Genomic DNA, 19,456 nt, shown 5'->3' with positions numbered 1-19,456 from the left:
CACCTCACACAATGTGTTGTCTTTGCATATTTCCTGAGAACAGAACCTTTCCTTCCCCAAACAGTTGGAGACAGCATACTAATCTTGTTAGAAAAGTCTGTGGGAAAAGTCATATTGATCAAACTTTAGAGTGAGTTTTAGCTCATAGAAAAACTATCAATCTTGCTTAAATTAAAACTAGAATTTATTTCAAAATTTAATAAAACCATACAACCAAAACAATACATAAATGTTCTCTCAGGCTCTGTTAATAAAGATTGCATTAATTATTTAACAAAGGGGTATAGAGAATCATATCATGATCATTATGATTAGTTGTTATTATATCATTATAAAGTGCAGTGTAATGTTTACTGAAAATTAAGTTGTATCATTTTTCATTGTTTACACTGGGACTGGGCTGTAGTCATACAGTACCTGTCCATCCCGTGCGGTGTTGTGTGCGCAAGCATATCTCAACTGACACTGGGTGTGGCACAGTTGGACAATAATACAATAATAAAAAAACACATCTATTTCCTGTTCAACCATATCATAACACAGTTCTCATATCAAGGTATCATGGCTGCTAAGTTCTAATCACTTAATTAAAAAGTTAAATTTGAATGAAATCTGTCACAGCATGGCATTCTCATCTCTGATGCTGATTTATTACAAATTTCATCCAGAAGAAACTACTTATTAAAGAACATGTTTAATATAATAAAAGGAGCACACTGTCAACGAAACAGTTTTTATTGCAGCCCATTCCTCTAGGAATAAAAATTCATAATCAATGTGCATATTTGTTCAATCAAGCGATGAGGATGTGGAATGATTATATTGGACTTGTGAAAGGCGTCAGACATCCATTCAGCACATGTTTCCCATGTCTTGGCAATAAAACTTAAGTTCAAACTAAGACAGAAGACGTGAGCAAAAAAAAAAAGTGCGCTCTCAATATAAGGGGCTCTCAAGTGCAGTAAAACTATTACCTTCTTTGGTGACAGCAATCCAACAGTGGGAACAATGAGGTGGAGATGCGTGTGGTTGTGTTTCCTTGCTCTGTCTGTTTCCAGTGTCATCGATGTCCAAGCCAGACTGGGTAAAACTCTGATTGTTTTAAATACTAAGTGGATGGATCGTTCAGCTTTATACTAACTCATGAATAATGTATTGTCTCCAATATCAGTCATGTAGAACATTTAGTAACTCAAACTGTTTTCTAAACTTAACAATCTTCCTCAGTTCGCAACCATGTCAGCAGCATCTGCAGCACATGGGGCAGAGAGCACTTCAAGACGTTTGACGGCGATGTGTACCAGTTCCCAGGAATGTGTGAGTACAACCTGGTCTCCGATTGCCACGAGTCCTACCAGGAGTTCTCTGTGCACATGAAGAGGAAAGACAACGATGGAAACCCTACAGTCAGTCACGTGGTGGTCACCATCAATGACCTTTTGTTCTACCTCACCAAGGACATGATCACTGTGAATGACGTCCCGTAAGTAAAACACCATACAGCTGTGAAAACAACTGTGCTTCTCTTTTCTATGATATTTACACATTATAGTTAAGACAAAAATCTCCTTTTTTCCCAGTGTCAAAACGCCATACTACAATGGAGGGGTACAATTGGAAAATAATGGCGTTTACATCAAGCTCCAATCCAAAGTTGGCATCACTGTCACGTGGAACGGTGACGATGCAGTCATGGTATGATATACCAGGCAGACATATATCTACATAGCTCTCCTCAAAGTAGCTTGTATGGAGCTACTTAATAGATCTAAAGGAGCCTATTGTAACATATGAACAATTCAGTTAAGACGCCTTTATGATGATTTTTTTGAATCTGTGGTTAGATAACTTTTTTCTTTTAATCAAGATGGAACAGACCGACCTCCCAGAAATACAATCATGTTAATTATTTTTCTTACGGATCTTATGTGAATGAATTCCTATGGTTCTTGGGAATACATTAATGACAGTGACTTGTCTTTCAGTGAATTTTCTTTCTTTATTGAGTTATACTTGACAACACAAGAAATACAGTAGTGGTAATGAAATGATATCAATTATCAAATCACAATCATAATATGTATCCTATTCATGTTATTTTCTGAGGCAATTACACTTCACTGGTGTTTTGCTTACTTTATTTTAAGTATTATTTGAATTGTGAAAAAAACTTGACATAACCTCTTGCTATGTTGTAGGTGGAACTCGATGCTGATTATGCGAATCGTACATGTGGACTTTGTGGAGACTTCAATGGTGTTTCTGTCCATGATGAGTTCATTCATGATGGTATATATGGTTATTCACTCTACGTGTTAATGCATTTCTACAACCATCCACTGTATCTTTGATATTTGACATTGTAATAACAATTAAATACAGGTCGCAAAATCAGCCCCATTGAGTTCGGAAACAAACAGAAAGTCCATCGTCCAAACAGTGATTGCGAGGACCCCTCTGAGGAGGAAGATGAATCAATGGAGGCGGTGCTGGATTCATGCAAGGAGTTTGTGAGTTCATTATCCACCTAGTGTTAGCAATAGTGATATTTAGTTATATACTCAGTTAGCATTTGCAGAGTAACTTTTTCTTCTTTTTCTTTTTTAGCAAACCACCTGTAACCAGATGCTGCGTTCAGAGCCCTGGAGCTCCTGCACCAAACTGATTAACCCTGAACCTTACATCCAGGCCTGTGTGCAGGACATGTGTGGCTGTGCCAACAGTACAAATGACTTTTGTGTCTGCAGCACACTGTCTGAGTTCTCTCGACAGTGTTCACACGCAGGAGGGCAGCCTCCTAACTGGAGGACACCTCAGTTCTGTGGTACGTTCTCCTCTCTTTCTTTTTTTTACAATCTTTACATTTCATACAGTACAGGATGGAGAGACTACTAAAGCAATGAAAATAGCTCAGTGAAAAGCAACTCATCATAATTGTCCTTTGAAGATAAGGTACTGTGTTTCTATCTGAACATGATAACATTTTCTCATGCTGCTCTGGCATGAAAAAATGTATTGTATTCTATACAGGAAAAAAATCAGAAAAGACATTTAAAAGCTGCATAAAGAAAGGCCAGATATGTCTACTTTTCTGGCTGACTTCAGTAGTAATTGACGCGATTTAAAATGTAGCAAAAACACATTAATGCCGTTAAAACAGTGTAAGTACAAGTAAAATAAGTACACAAAAAAAATTTTGTTACCCTCAATGTATTTCAATTATACCATATTTTCACAGCTAAACAGTGCCCACACAACATGATTTATGAAGAGAGCGGTTCCCCTTGCATGGATACATGTGCACTTCAAGACACAAGTTCACTGTGTGAGGACCACAAAATCGACGGCTGCTTCTGTCCTCCTGGTCAGTGCCTTTCACACGCTTCATTCTTTCAGATTTGAATTTCATAGTCTGTGAATGTTCATGTTCATGTCACTTGTGTCTTCTTCAGGAACTGTGTTTGATGATATTTCCATGAGAGGGTGTATCGCTCAATCTGAATGTCAGTGCAAACACAACACAATCTATAACTCTGGTGAGGTCTACCGACAGGACAGTGAGGAATGGTATGTAAAATATGTCATCAACATAACATTTCATGTGGTCGCCTTAATCGTTTGTTTTTTTATTGTTACCTTAAATTGTTTGGCTTCTCTTAGTACATGTGTTGAGGGCAGATGGGCTTGTGAGAGCCTTCAAACACCTGCTACATGTGCAGTTGAAGAGGGTTCACACGTAACTACCTTTGATGGGAAAACATACACCTTCCATGGAGACTGTTACTACACTCTCGCCAAAGTGGAAAGCAAGGTGAATGAGCCACAGCTTTGTCCGATTAAATGACAGAAAATATACCGTGTAATGGATCTGATGTAAAAAATATATATGTATATATTTAATTGCTCTCACTCTGTATATTTCAGGATCATGCAAGTCCGAAGTTTACTATCCTGGTTCAGTTGGTTCCTTGTGCAAATCAAGAATTTGACACTTGTATTAAGAGCCTTAAAATCCTGCTGAACAATGACAGACACAATGTGAGTTAAAGTCTGTCAGGAAAGAAGGCTGTAGTCATTTATAGATTCACACTGATATCTGCCACTACAACTCAAATGATTGATTCTGTTTTAATTCAGGTATTAATGTTCACTTCTGATGGCACAGTCAAGCAGAACATGCAGACCATCAGTTTGCCGTACCACTCAGGTGGGTCAGACAATGGGAAACTCACCAACAAACATGAAACACGATTTTGTCATCTGTCATTCATGCAATGGCATCAATGATCTGACCATTTTTGTATTTATCTTTATCCAAAGGTGACATCAACATATTCCATGCTTCATCCTTTCACATCTTGCTCCAGACCAGTTATGGGTTGCAAATTCAGATCCAGCATGTGCCTGTTATGCAAGTCTATGTCAGCCTGGAACAAAGCTACAGAGCAAAGACACGTGGTAAGTTTTATATTTGTTTTACCTTGAAGCATTGGCATTATTTAATCGTTTTTATTCACTACTGTAATTACAAAAGAGAAATTCAATATACATGGCTGTTACTGTCATTGTCTTCCCAACACCCCTGAATCCCTCCAAATAAACAAACCAAAACAATACACATGAAATGTGAAAATACATGAGAAAATGCAATCGGTGGTTTGGCTTCAAATATACACCCCTTGTATCTCCTCTTCTCTCTCTACATAAATAAAAACTGTGGAATCTTAATTATAACACAACACGGCAAAACCCTCAATTCTCAGTGTATATTTGTTTGTTTTATCTCATTTAATTTTAATTCAAATAAATTAACTAAATTCCTAGTTGAGTCATCATATCATTATATTCATTGACACTTTCCATTGTCCTACTTTACTAATACTAGTATAAGATACAATTCTACTTTAATTCTAAAATATTTGGTTCTTCAGGTTTATGTGGGAACTACAACATGGTCCTGTCTGATGACATGAAGACTCCTCAGGGGATTGTGGAGGGAACAGCAGTAACCTTTAGTAACTCCTGGAAGGCTAACCTCATGTGCCGAGACAGAGAGGAAAGACTTGAGGACCCCTGTTCCCTCAGTGTGGAAAACGGTAAAAAGCACTGCTTGATTATTATTCAACTGTTTTGTTTTTTGTCAGTTTATATATCTTAGATGGATTCTCAGCTTTCAACACTTACTCCAAGTCGGAATTTAGACATTTAACATAAAAAGTTATTGTTTTTCCAGAGTTGTATGCTAAACACTGGTGCGCCTTACTACTGAGTCCAGACAGCGATTTTGCGCAGTGCCGTTCAGTGGTGGATCCTGAGATGTATTACAAGGTAATGCAAAACCTTTCTGTTGGTCTTTCACTGAATTACATTTTGATATCTACTTTAGTTCTCTAAAAGTGTTTGCTATCTTCTGCAGCGATGTACTTATGCTAGCTGTAACTGTGAGAAGAGTGAGGACTGCTTGTGTGCCGTCTTCTCGTCCTACGCTCGGGCTTGTGCATCAAAGGGAGTGTTCTTGACAGACTGGAGAGAGAATGTGTGCGGTAAGGATTTCTTTCATGATTTTGTGTTAAAGTTAATTGTTGACATCTGGAGTTTGATGAATATCTTCCCTTTCATTAGTTAGTCATACAACTATTAAGTAACCTCTGTAACCATCCTCCCATTGTGCACAAAACAGATAAATACACAAGGAGCTGCCCAGCATCTCAGATCTTCTCTTACAAGCATCAGAGATGCCAGTTGACTTGCAGATCACTGGGCACAATGCAGCAAAGTTGCACATCTGACTTCTTGCCTGTGGATGGCTGCTCCTGCTCTGAGGGTCTCTACCTAAATGAAAATGGCATCTGCGTTCCCATGGCAAAATGTCCCTGCTACCATAATGAAGTCTATGTCAAGTCAGGAAAGTCCATCAGCATCAAAGAGGAGCACTGGTGAGTCAGTTGCTTAAATGATCCTAGGATTTCACATGATTGTAATGACGGCCGTATTTAAGATTTAAGATAACTACATTGTTAGTTTTTGAGTGCCTTTTTGTAGCATTTCATCTTATATTTTTGGTGTCTTTTTCCAGTGTGTGTACCAATGGAATGCTTCATTGCCATTCTTGGAGAGCCCGCTCATCAAGTATGTTTTTTTGTTTGTTTTCTTACCATAATACAAGAACTTGGTACTGATTCTGTACTTGTTGATAATGAATGTGTTTATTAAATTAGTTTCTACTTCTGTTACAGCATGCCCTTCTCAAAAAGTGTTCTTCAACTGCTCCACCGCGGGCACGGAAGAGCTGGGACTGCATTGTGCTGGAACTTGTTTAAATCTGGACAGCGATGATTGTGTGAGTGCTAAGTCTTAAATATCTGGATCTGTCTATTTCCTGATTTTAATGGTGGACAGTGTTTTACATGGAAGATGTAACACACTGTGTATAATTACACTAGTTTCTACAGCAGTAATGTTCTCTCATTTTCAATCACTGTGATCTTTCGAATTTCCCAGGACTCCACAGAGTGTGAATCTGGCTGTCGGTGTCCAGGTGGCCTCCTTCATGATGGCAAAGGTTCCTGTGTGAAAGAAAATGAATGTCCATGTCAACACGATGGGCATATTTATGCCTCTGGATCACAAATCCCTGACCAGTGCAATATCTGGTATGACCTTAATCAGATGTATAATATTGCATAAATATGATCATATGTTCTTCTATTTTGTACTGGATTGTATATTCAAAACGCTGTATTATATTTAACCATTTCTGATCTAGTACCTGCAAAAGTGGAAGATGGGAGTGCAGTGAGAAAAAATGTCCAGGAACTTGCACTATTTATGGGAGTGGTCACTACAATACATTTGATCAGCGAACATATGGGTTCCAAGGACATTGTGCCTATGTTGCTGTAAAGGTAAACAAAGAATGTCAAAATCTTCCAAAAGACAGGCTGTGTCTGAAATCACTCCCTTCCTCACTCATTCATAATGCCTACAATGGACACTCAATGGCCAGCAGTGAATTGGGATTTCGTACACTTATCATTATTTTGCATTATCAATGAAAGCTGTTGAGTTATTCAACTGCAATTTTCATATTCAGAATTCGGACACTCAACGAAAATGGCTGACAGTAAATGTAGTGCACTATTTAGTAATTAGGAAATGACTTCAGACAAGCTGAGCTTAATTTATACTGTTGTAGGGTTTCATCTGTGAAAGTCACACAATTTGGAAATTGTAACTTATTGCTATTCTTGAACATCAAAGTTGAAAGACAATAGTTGGTATGTTTACCTACATTCATTTTAGGATGATTGCTTGTCATAATAAAAAATATATATGAACAATGCAGATAACTACATAATCTCCCTCTCCTGGGGATCAATTACACTTTCATTTAATGTTCTAGCTTTTCTTTAATGATCTTAAAGCATTGTGGACTAGTAAAAGCCAAGCTGAAGTTGGATTTGATCACTGGTCTCTGTTTACTATAAAGGAAACAAGCTAAAATGTTTAACAAATCTCTCTCTTTTAAGAACAAATGTGGCAATAAAACAGTACAGGACAACTTCGGAGTTATCACAGAAAACGTACCATGTGGATCTACAGGCACCACTTGCTCCAAAACTGTCAGAATCCAGCTGGGGGTAAGACCTCATACCAACACCTGATATGCATTATGTGCCTAAAATATTCAACATATTCAAATAAATTATGTCATATATCAAACTGCTGTTTTTACATTACAATGAAAGCAACAAAATATCTCTTTTACATTACAGCGAATGGAAGTCAAACTGTCAAAGGGTAAATATGAAGAGGCTGACCTGGGACATGGTGCTGAGATTCAGTACAAGATAAGGAAGGTTGGCTTGTATGTGGTGATAGAATCTGCCATTGGTCTGGTAGTGATGTGGGATGGCAAAACAACTGTTCGCATCATGCTGGAACCACAGCACAGCGTAAGTTACAGTAATTATTTAAATGATGATGACTTAAATCTGTTGAAGGAAGAGTTTGGAGCTAGAGTTTTGATATGATGTAGCCTACCATTTTTTTGTCATCTGCGGTCTAGCTGTCTTTGCGGATCATTTTCTCACACCACTTATAAAGCTTTGGTACGCCAATGGTATTGATGTAAAGTATATAATTATTGCTGAAAAAGTCGTTATTACTGTACAATATACAATATTCAAAACAAATTAAGTAAAAACTCTGTCCGTCAAAATAAAGCAAGTATATTCATGCGTGGAAAATATGTGTTTATTGTAATGCCAAAGAGTATTAATATGGAATATTATCTTTATGTGAAAAAAGTCATTGACTCCTTTTGTTTGGCTGTACAGGGAGAGGTATGTGGCCTGTGTGGAGATTTTAATGGTGATGGACAGAACGACTTCACCACCCAGGGTCAGCTGGCAGTGAGCAATTCGTTAGAATTTGCAAATAGCTGGAAAGTGTCAAGCCAGTGTCCAGATGTAGATATGAATGCTGACCCTTGTGGAATACGACCCAATCGACATCACTGGGCAAAAATGATGTGCAGCATTATAACTGGAAATACGTTCAAAGAGTGCCACAAAAAGGTAATAACACATTTGTTTCTAATTAATCATTATTTAAAGTTTGATAGTTGAAAACAACAAACACATTTTTAAAAATCTATTATATATTTTGATAACTGAACAGGTAGATCATCTCCCATATTATGAAAACTGTGTGAAAGACTCGTGTGCCTGCGACACTGGAGGAGACTGCGAGTGTTTCTGCTCAGCAGTTGCAGCTTATGCTCAAGCTTGTAATGAGGCTTCTGTCTGTGTGGCATGGAGAACACCAGATATCTGTCGTAAGTTTAAAAAACAATTACCCTCAGAAAAAACTGATTTTTTTCAGCCTTTTCTGCTGCTTAGAACCTGTTTTTAGATCCCAAAAGTTCTTATGACGCCAGCATTTAGAGATGTAGAGATTTGTGATGTTTGTATACAAGTATGGTTTGATGTTCTTTTCATTATAGACAGGGCATCTAATATTTTATTATATATTTAATATGTGAATGGACACCAAATTGAAATAGGCATCAGTGCATTCTGAGAGAGTGAGTGATAACATCCTTGCTATAAATACATAAAACTAAATGCAGGGGCAACCCGTTAGCCGAGTAATTTCCTGTATCCTGTGCATAAAGTTCGAGGTCTCTTTCAATGTATGACACATCAACATTTCCTTTATTTACAGCATGACATACCTTGTACATTTTTTCTTTCTAGCTGTCTTTTGTGATTACTACAATAACCCAGATGAATGCAAGTGGCACTACAACCCCTGCCACAAACCTTGCTACAAGACCTGTTTGAATCCAGAAGAAATTTGTAGTAAACCTTTACCCAACCTGGAAGGTAAGAGGTTAACTCACAAAGTCTCACCTTACCTCTGTTTAATATGCTAGTTAAAATCTTAAATGGTAAACGGATGCAATTTGGCATACTTTATGTGGCAAAATGAGAAGAGACTCAAGACCACCTACCCAGCTTCTGTTTCCAAGATTTAAATAATACATTTTGTTTTATGTTGTGATTTGTACAGGCTGTTACCCTGTATGCCCAGAAGATAAGCCCATATTTGATGAGGAGACGGGGTTTTGTGTGGAGGAATGTCCAGGTTGCTTTTACAACAATACTAGATACGAGGAAGATGAAGTTATTTACAATGTGACTGACAATTTAGGAATGTGCTACTACGCAATATGCAAAAATACGACAGTGATATTTGAAAATGAAACTTGCCATACACCTCCACCAATTGAACCTTCAACTACAACCCAAGAGCCAACCACAACCACAAAATCTACAACCCCACCAACTGAAGGCCAAACCACAACCCCAGAGCCAACCACAACCACAAAATCTACAACCCCACCAACTGAACATACTACACCTTGTATTACAACGTGTGAGTGGTCAGAGTGGTATGATGTGCATAACCCACGAGTGGACAAAAGTGACTGGGAAACATATGAGAACATCACAAATAGTGACAAACAAATATGCAAAAGTCCCAAAGAAATTGACTGCAGAGCAACAGATTATCCTGACAAAAATTTCAATGACTTTGTGAGTCAGACCGGCCAAGTTGTTTCTTGTGATGTGGGGTATGGTTTAATATGTAGACGAGAGGACCAGATCAGACCTCCACGAAAATGTTTCAACTATAAGATCAGAGTATGTTGTGAGGTATGTGATACCACAACGCTTTCAACACCATCAACTACACCACCTACTACTACTACTGAAGAACCAACCACAACCACAAAATCTACGACCCCACCAACTGAACCAACAACTACAACCCAAGAGACAACCACAACCACAAAATCTACAACCCCACCAACTGCACCAACTACCACAACCCAAGAGACAACAACAAAATCTAAAACCTCACCAACTGAACCTACTACTACAACCCAAGAGACAACCACAACCATAAAATCTACAACCTCACCAACTGCACCAACTACCACAACCCAAGAGACAACCACAAAATCTACGACCCCACCAACTGAACCAACAACTACAACCCAAGAGACAACCACAACCATAAAATCTACAACCCTACCAACTGAACCTACTACTACAACCCAAGAGACAACCACAACCACAAAATCTACAACCCCACCAACTGAACCTACTACTACAACCCAAGAGACAACTACAACCACAAAATCTACAACCCTACCAACTGAACCTACTACTACAACCCAAGAGACAACCACAACCACAAAATCTACAACCCTACCAACTGAACCTACTACTACAACCCAAGAGACAACCACAACCATAAAATCTACAACCTCACCAACTGCACCAACTACCACAACCCAAGAGACAACCACAAAATCTACAACCCCACCAACTGCACCAACTACCACAACCCAAGAGACAACCACAAAATCTAAAACCTCACTAACTGAACCTACTACTACAACCCAAGAGACAACTACAACCATAAAATCTACAACCTCACCAACTGCACCAACTACCACAACCCAAGAGACAACCACAAAATCTACAACCTCACCAACTGCACCAACAACCCCAACTCCAGAGCCAACCACGACCATAACATCTACAACCCCACCAACTGAAGGCCACACCACAACCCCAGAGCCAACCACTACCACAAAATCTACAACCCCACCAACTGAACCAACTACTATAACCAAAGAGCCAACCACAACTACAAAATCTACGACCCCAGCAACTGAACCAACTACCACAACCCAAGAGGACACCACAAAATCTACGACCCCACCAACTGAACCAACAACTACAACCGAAGAGCCAACCACAACCACACAATCTACAACCCCACCAACTGAACATAGTACACCTTGTATAACAACGTGTGAGTGGTCAGAGTGGTATGATGTGCATAACCCACTCCAGGACAAAAGTGACTGGGAAACATATGAGAACATCACAAATAGTGGCAAACAAATATGCAAAAGTCCCATAGAAATTGAATGTGGAGTAACAGATTATTCTGATAAAGACTTCAATGACTTTGTGAGTCAGACCGGCCAAGTTGTTTCTTGTGATGTGGGGTATGGTTTAATATGTAGACGAGAGGACCAGATCAGACCTCCACGAAAATGTTTCAACTATAAGATCAGAGTATGTTGTGAGGTATGTGATACCACAACGCTTTCAACACCATCAACTACACCACCTACTACTACTACTGAAGAACCAACCACAACCACAAAATCTACGACCCCACCAACTGAACCAACAACTACAACCCAAGAGACAACCACAACCACAAAATCTACAACCCCACCAACTGCACCAACTACCACAACCCAAGAGACAACAACAAAATCTAAAACCTCACCAACTGAACCTACTACTACAACCCAAGAGACAACCACAAAATCTACGACCCCACCAACTGAACCAACAACTACAACCCAAGAGACAACCACAACCATAAAATCTACAACCCTACCAACTGAACCTACTACTACAACCCAAGAGACAACCACAACCACAAAATCTACAACCCCACCAACTGAACCTACTACTACAACCCAAGAGACAACTACAACCATAAAATCTACAACCTCACCAACTGCACCAACTACCACAACCCAAGAGACAACCACAAAATCTACAACCCCACCAACTGCACCAACTACCACAACCCAAGAGACAACCACAAAATCTAAAACCTCACTAACTGAACCTACTACTACAACCCAAGAGACAACCACAACCATAAAATCTACAACCTCACCAACTGCACCAACTACCACAGCCCAAGAGACAACCACAAAATCTACAACCCCACCAACTGAACCTACTACTACAACCCAAGAGACAACCACAACCACAAAATCTACAACCCCACCAATTGAACCTACTACTACAACCCAAGAGACAACCACAACCACAAAATCTACAACCCCACCAACTGAACCTACTACTACAACCCAAGAGACAACCACAACCACAACATCTACAACCCCACCAACTGAACCTACTACTACAACCCAAGAGACAACCACAACCACAACATCTACAACCCCACCAACTGCACCAACTACCACAACACAAGAGACAACCACAACCACAAAATCTACAACCCCACCAACTGAACCTACTACTACAGCCAAAGAGACAACCACAAAATCTACAACCCCACCAACTGCACGAACTACCACAACCCAAGAGCCAACCACAACCGCAAAATCTACAACCCCACCAACTGAACCTACTACTACAACACAAGAGACAACCACAAAATCTACAACTCCACCAACTGAACCAACTACCACAACCAAAGAGACAACCACAAAATCTACAACCCCACCAACTGAACCAACTACCACAACTCAAGAGACAACCACAACCACAACATCTACAACCCCACCAACTGAACCTACTACTACAACCCAAGAGACAACCACAACCACAAAATCTACAACCCCACCAACTGAACCTACTACTACAACCCAAGAGACAACCACAACCATAAAATCTACAACCCCACCAACTGCACCAACTACCACAACCCAAGAGACAACCACAAAATCTACAACCCCACCAACTGAACCAACGACTACAACCCAAGAGACAACCACAACCACAAAATCTACAACCCCACCAACTGAACCTACTACTACAACCAAAGAGACAACCACAAAATCTACAACCCCACCAACTGCACGAACTACCACAACCCAAGAGCCAACCACAACCGCAAAATCTACAACCCCACCAACTGAACCTACTACTACAACACAAGAGACAACCACAAAATCTACAACCCCACCAACTGAACCAACTACCACAACTCAAGAGACAACCACAACCACAAAATCTACAACCCCACCAACTGAACCTACTACTACAACCCAAGAGACAACCACAACCATAAAATCTACAACCCCACCAACTGCACCAACTACCACAACCCAAGAGACAACCACAAAATCTACAACCCCACCAACTGAACCAACGACTACAACCCAAGAGACAACCACAACCACAAAATCTACAACCCCACCAACTGAACCTACTACTACAACCAAAGAGACAACCACAAAATCTACAACCCCACCAACTGCACGAACTACCACAACCCAAGAGCCAACCACAACCGCAAAATCTACAACCCCACCAACTGAACCTACTACTACAACACAAGAGACAACCACAAAATCTACAACCCCACCAACTGAACCAACTACCACAACTCAAGAGACAACCACAACCACAAAATCTACAACCCCACCAACTGAACCTACTACTACAACCCAAGAGACAACCACAACCATAAAATCTACAACCCCACCAACTGCACCAACAACCACAACCAAAGAGACAACCACAAAATCTACAACACCACCAACTGAACCAACTACCACAACCCAAGAGACAACCACAACCACAAAATCTACAACACTGCCAACTAAACCAAGTACCCCAACCAAAGAGACAACCACAAAATCTACAACCCCACCAACTAAACCAACTACCACAACCAAAGAGACAACCACAAAATCTACAATCCCACAAACCGAACCAACTACCACAACCCAAGAGACAACCACAACCACAAAATCTACAACCCCACCAACTGAACCAACTACCACAACCCAAGAGACAACCACAACCACAAAATCTACAATGCCACCAACTGAACCAACTACTACAACCCAAGAGACAACCACAACCATAAAATCTACAACCCCACCAACTGAACCAACTACAACGACCCAAGAGACAACCAGAATGACCCCACCAACTGAACCAGCTTCTACGACCTTACCAACTGAACCAACAACTACAACTGAAGAGCTGACTACTGTTTCGACAACTTTAACAACACTTGAATCACCTGTGACTGGTCCCACATTGTCGACATCAGGGCCTCAATCAACTCTCCCCCAAATCAGTGCCACTACTGAATGCTTCTGCACATTTAATGGAAAGCATTATAGACCAGGTAAGAAAAAAATACAATAATGTATTTGATTGTAACAAGCTAAATCAGTTTTCAGTCTTTGTTTTGTGGCTTACCACTGTTTAATCTTTTTTTTAATCTTTATCTCACCTTTAGGGGATGTAATATTAGACATGGAACACATTGGATCAGGTGTTTGTCTCACAATGATATGTTCTGATATTTGCGAGTTTCACAACAAGACTGTCCTTTGCGGTACCACAACCATTCCTACACCCACAACCATTCCTACACCCATACCCACAATTCCTGTACCTGTCTGTCCTGATTGGGATGTAATGGTAAGAATGTTATTGTATCTTGCACATTAAGATATATAATTGCATTTATTGCAAAATACTTTAAATATTTCCCCTTTTTTCTCTTTACATCAGCAAAATGAGACCTTCTTATTGTGCAACTGCACCATGGCCAGATGCATTGAGAATAATACAATTGAAATAATTCCATATGAGTGTCCACCCCTTAAGAACATCACTTGTACCAATGGAAAGAAACCAGTTCTTGTCTATGATGAGTACCACTGCTGCCAGCATTACGCTTGTGACTGTAAGCCATTCTGTGGATAAAAGGGTGTATGATATATTTATTCACTTTTACATTTCTTTATAAGTACATTGGTCATTTTTAACTGATTGTTTTGTTTCTTTTCAGGTGTTTGTGAAGGCTGGGGAGATCCTCATTACATCACATTTGATGGATTCTACTACAGTTATCAAGGAAACTGTACTTATGTCTTGATGGAAGAAATTGTAGCAAAACATAATTTGAACATTTATATTGACAATGTCTATTGTGATCCCACTGAAGATGTTTCTTGTCCACGATCAATAATCATATCGTACCAATCAGAAGTTGTCACACTCATAAATCATAATCTTCTTGGAGCAGCGCAGTTGGAGGTAAGACAATGTATGATCATAATAAAGTTTAATTGTATGTTCAGAAAATCTCACCGGGCTAATTTAAGTAGATTATCACTGTCAATGTTGATTGAATAGTTTGATGAATCCTTTTGTCATAGTACAGAATATTTTTTCTTATCACATAATGTATTACTTTTGTCTTTGTAGGCACTGAAAAATGGAGTCCGTCTGAAACTACCTTATTCACATCAAGGTGTCAAAATTTTGGACTCTGGCATTAACCTGGTTTTGGAGATCCCTCGCCTAAAAGTGGTTATTACATTTGGAATAACTGGCTTTAGTGTCACCCTTCCAAATCAATATTTTGGCGATAACACACAGGGCCATTGTGGTAAGAACATATATTTCACCTGTGGCCGTATTGGCAAATCCTTTATTTGAAGTTGATTGTAATTTAAACTGCTTTGTGACTACCATCAGGAACATGCGATAATAACCAGGCTAATGACTGCATGCTGCCTGGAGGCAAGCTAGTAGAAAATTGTGCAGTGATGGCTGACTATTGGCCTGCAAAGCACATTTACCAACCCAACTGTCCCATACCATCTGTACTGCCCACCAATATACCTGGACCTCCACCAACCTTTACTCCATGCAATCCAGACTCCATTTGTCACATGCTTAAGAGCAGGTAGAAATTATCTAATCTATTGTAGTATTACACATTTATCCCCATAAATTTGACATATTAAAACACAATTTTTATTTTTGTTTGTGTTTTCCTTTCACAGTCTCTTTGAGGCGTGCCATCCCTTTGTCTCTCCTGACAATTTCTATCAAGGTTGTGTTTTTGATAGCTGCCATGTTTCCAACCCAGCAGTGGAGTGCACAAGTTTGCAGACTTATGCTGCTGCCTGTGCTCAGGCTGGGGTTTGTCTGCACTGGAGGAACCACACCAGCCTGTGTGGTAAGTAACCCCTCATTATTTTTAACTGTAAATGCTGAGATCAGTGGAATCAAAAGGGGTAACTCATTTAATTTACTTTTGTTACATCTAGCACACATTAAACAGGCTGCTGTGCATTTTATTATATACAGTAGGTAGGTAAGAAGTATGTATTTTCAAAATAACTAATTGAGTTCTTTGCTTCACTTACAGTAATTAACTGCCCGTCAAACAAAGTTTACAAGCCATGTGGTCCTGCAGAACAACCAAGCTGTGAAGACAAGTAAGTTTAAACAAAAATGAGGTGTATACATTTTGCAGTTCATCGTGCACATTAGCGTTTCCTGAGACAAAGATTATAATGGATAGTGGCAATCGATGTTTCTTGTTAACAATAAGTAATAGTAGAATACATAGTATTGAATTAGCTATGTTTTATAGATATGTAAGAAAAGCTACAAACTAACTGTTATTTCTTGACAATTCAATATTACAGTCCTAATGAACCAACCATGAACTACACTACTGAGGGCTGCTTTTGTCCTGATGGAATGAAACTCTTCAACAAAGAGTCCGGCATATGTGTTGATAAGTGTGGTAAGTGTGGTGCATATTCTGAATAGTCTTATCATTGAGCTGAATATATCATATCAATCATGAAGTGTTCATTTTCCAACAGGATGTCTTGATCCTGAGGGCATTCCCCGTGAGGTGAGTCATGATCAGTTAAAATCCTAACCTGTGCTATTTACCTGCAAGAGACAATTGAGTCACAATTATGATTTATTCTTTTAGTTTAATGAAAGGTTTGAGTACAAATGCCAAAACTGCATCTGTGATGAGTCCACCAAGACTGTGACTTGCAAACCCAAGCCATGCCCAACACCACCAATAGCAAACTGCGCTGGCCCTGGGTTTGTCCTCGTCAACCAAACGAATCCGTCAGACTCCTGCTGTTCTACCTTTGTTTGCCGTAAGACATGTAGTATCAATTGTCCTCCAGATTTTTCAGAATGTTATACATTGATAACGATGTTGAATGCTCTTAATTATTTACTATGAACCTAATATTATCTCCACAGAATGTCAAAGCAACACTTGCCCAGTCTACATCATGAACTGTCCGGTAGGATTTTTGCCAGTTGTCAGTGTTCCTCAGGGAAAATGCTGTCCAGAACGTACATGTGGTGAGCTCATTAATTCATAGTTTGAATTCATATAAAACCTAATGATGATAGTGACATGTTTATATAATTCCCAATGTTTTGCTGTTTACTAGAGCCTAAAAGAGTTTGCGTCCACAAAGACAATGAATACCAGGTAAATATGAAATTCATGGGCATATCACACTTTTTTTTTCATGATTTCTGCTGCACAAGTTCTGTATGGCTAAAAACACAAGTATGAATACATTTCTTCTTTATCTGCTAGCCTGGCTCTTCAGTTCCTGGGCCTCAATGTCAGGATTGTACCTGTACCAATGAGGTGGACCCTGGTACTGGTTTATTCAAGATAAATTGTGAGTTTCAGAAATGTCAAGAAAACTGTGACATGGTAAGCAAATTTTCAACCATTATTCTCATACACACAATGCAATACAAGTCGTTGTTCTCAGAATATGTTTTCCAGGAAAATGAACATGAAAAAATGCACTTAGCAACTTAATCCCCCATTTTCTTTCAGGGATATAAATACCTGGAAACTGATTCAGATGAATGCTGTGGGAAGTGTGTACAGACACACTGTGTTGTCAGTGTTAATGATACCAAGAACCTCTTGAACGTAAGTTGGATCATCTCTGTTGACTGTGATCTACATGATAATATTAAATAGCCTCAAGTATCTCAGTATGTACTGTATTTTGATATATGTGTGTGTGTGTGTGTGTGTGTGTGTGTGTGTGTGTGTGTGTGTGTGTGTGTGTGTACATCCATCTCACTGCTTTCCAGCCGGGAGATACCTGGTCACCACCGGAGAATAAGTGTCAGCATTACACCTGTATTAAGATCGGTGACACTTTAACAACGTTTAATTCACACATTGTCTGCCCGCCATTCCAGCAGAGCAACTGCCAACCAGTAAGTATCTCTTATCACTTTTAACAAATGGATCTGGATTGTCTGTGTATGTGAGAACAAATGTTAAAAATATTTGTTACCTCCTCAGGGCACAATTCAGTCTGCGGCAAATGGCTGTTGTAAAATTTGTGAGTATGACATTTTCTTTACTTTTGGGTAAAGGGTACTTTGAAGGGTAAATGAAAAGAAGCTAATTGTGGGTCTGTTTTCAAAAGGCGTGGAGAGGGAGAAGGCCTGCAAGGTAGTATCGATGAAAATGCATGTTACGCACAACAGCTGTCAGTCTTACGAGCAGGTAGATATGCCATATTGTGAAGGATCCTGCAACACTTTCACCAGGTAAGGATATCACTAATATTCCTCTGAATAGTCGCAAACCTATTAAGATGTGGAAACTTAAAAAGGTTTATGTGTGGTTTGTACAGATTTTGAGTTTATTAACTAACCCTCCCTCTGCTTTCTTCAGGTACTCCGAAGCAGCATCTGCTTTGCAGCATTCTTGCTCCTGCTGTAGGGAGACACGCTCCAGCAATCGCACTGTTGACTTGCACTGTCTGAATGGAGATGTGGTCCCCTACTCATACACCTATGTGGAGGAGTGTGGCTGTGGCCACACAGACTGCACCAGAGCTGCAGTACAACCTGCTCGCAGGAGGCGAAGCTCCACACTGGTGTAATAAAACATCTGTCATCACATTAACGAATTTGGGATGTTAAAATGTCTTCCCATATTGTCTAAACAATCATTACATCTTTTACAAAGCAATTGCCTTTGTAGAGAGTATATTTATCAAATAAAATTATGCAACACTGTTTATGTCTCATCTCTTCTATTGTCTTGGTGCCAACTTCTATCTGTTGTGGAGTAATATTGTCTCTAAAGGAGTTTCCAACTTTTAAATGATGTGAACAAATGTACTGTCCCAACACTAACTTACTGTTACGTGTTGGTCAGACAGTTGGAAAGTTTGCACCTTGAAATGTCAAGTTTGATTGACTGTAATCAAGGATGTAGTAGCACAGTCAGCTGCATATCCTGTTATTTATGA

General features: G+C 39.5%; 2 protein-coding genes across 2 annotated transcripts; both read left to right on the top strand.

The window, feature by feature from the left end:
* Window positions 1-1,008: 1,008 nt before the first annotated feature.
* On the top strand, window positions 1,009-14,461 carry LOC142947902 (mucin-2-like). Its single transcript, XM_076089773.1, is given in 30 exon segments — window positions 1,009-1,084; window positions 1,228-1,483; window positions 1,581-1,695; window positions 2,199-2,289; window positions 2,383-2,510; window positions 2,608-2,824; window positions 3,239-3,364; window positions 3,453-3,567; window positions 3,661-3,811; window positions 3,925-4,038; window positions 4,138-4,207; window positions 4,321-4,458; window positions 4,932-5,096; window positions 5,234-5,328; window positions 5,417-5,543; window positions 5,681-5,936; window positions 6,077-6,129; window positions 6,237-6,340; window positions 6,502-6,653; window positions 6,767-6,905; window positions 7,530-7,640; window positions 7,776-7,955; window positions 8,340-8,579; window positions 8,683-8,839; window positions 9,261-9,389; window positions 9,577-9,930; window positions 11,095-11,271; window positions 11,353-11,682; window positions 13,957-14,182; window positions 14,422-14,461. Coding segments are annotated over 30 exon segments (4,632 nt in total).
* Window positions 14,462-14,468: 7 nt separating this feature from the next.
* On the top strand, window positions 14,469-19,084 carry LOC142947553 (intestinal mucin-like protein). Its single transcript, XM_076089218.1, has 19 exons — window positions 14,469-14,499; window positions 14,614-14,798; window positions 14,892-15,066; window positions 15,172-15,419; window positions 15,591-15,774; window positions 15,864-16,074; window positions 16,175-16,350; window positions 16,543-16,612; window positions 16,826-16,926; window positions 17,009-17,040; window positions 17,125-17,302; window positions 17,412-17,516; window positions 17,609-17,649; window positions 17,761-17,883; window positions 18,013-18,111; window positions 18,279-18,407; window positions 18,496-18,535; window positions 18,623-18,746; window positions 18,874-19,084. Exons 2-19 carry the CDS (start codon window positions 14,631-14,633, stop codon window positions 19,082-19,084), a joined length of 2,415 nt encoding a protein of 804 aa, XP_075945333.1. The 5' UTR covers window positions 14,469-14,499; window positions 14,614-14,630.
* Window positions 19,085-19,456: the final 372 nt, after the last annotated feature.

The sequence above is a fragment of the Anarhichas minor genome, unplaced genomic scaffold, assembly GCF_050575085.1.
Source record: "Anarhichas minor isolate MPS153535 unplaced genomic scaffold, ASM5057508v1 ptg000011l, whole genome shotgun sequence".
NCBI classification, from domain to species: domain Eukaryota; kingdom Metazoa; phylum Chordata; class Actinopteri; order Perciformes; family Anarhichadidae; genus Anarhichas; species Anarhichas minor.
Note: the sequence above shows the minus strand (reverse complement) of the source record. Positions and strands in the feature narration are given on the sequence as shown.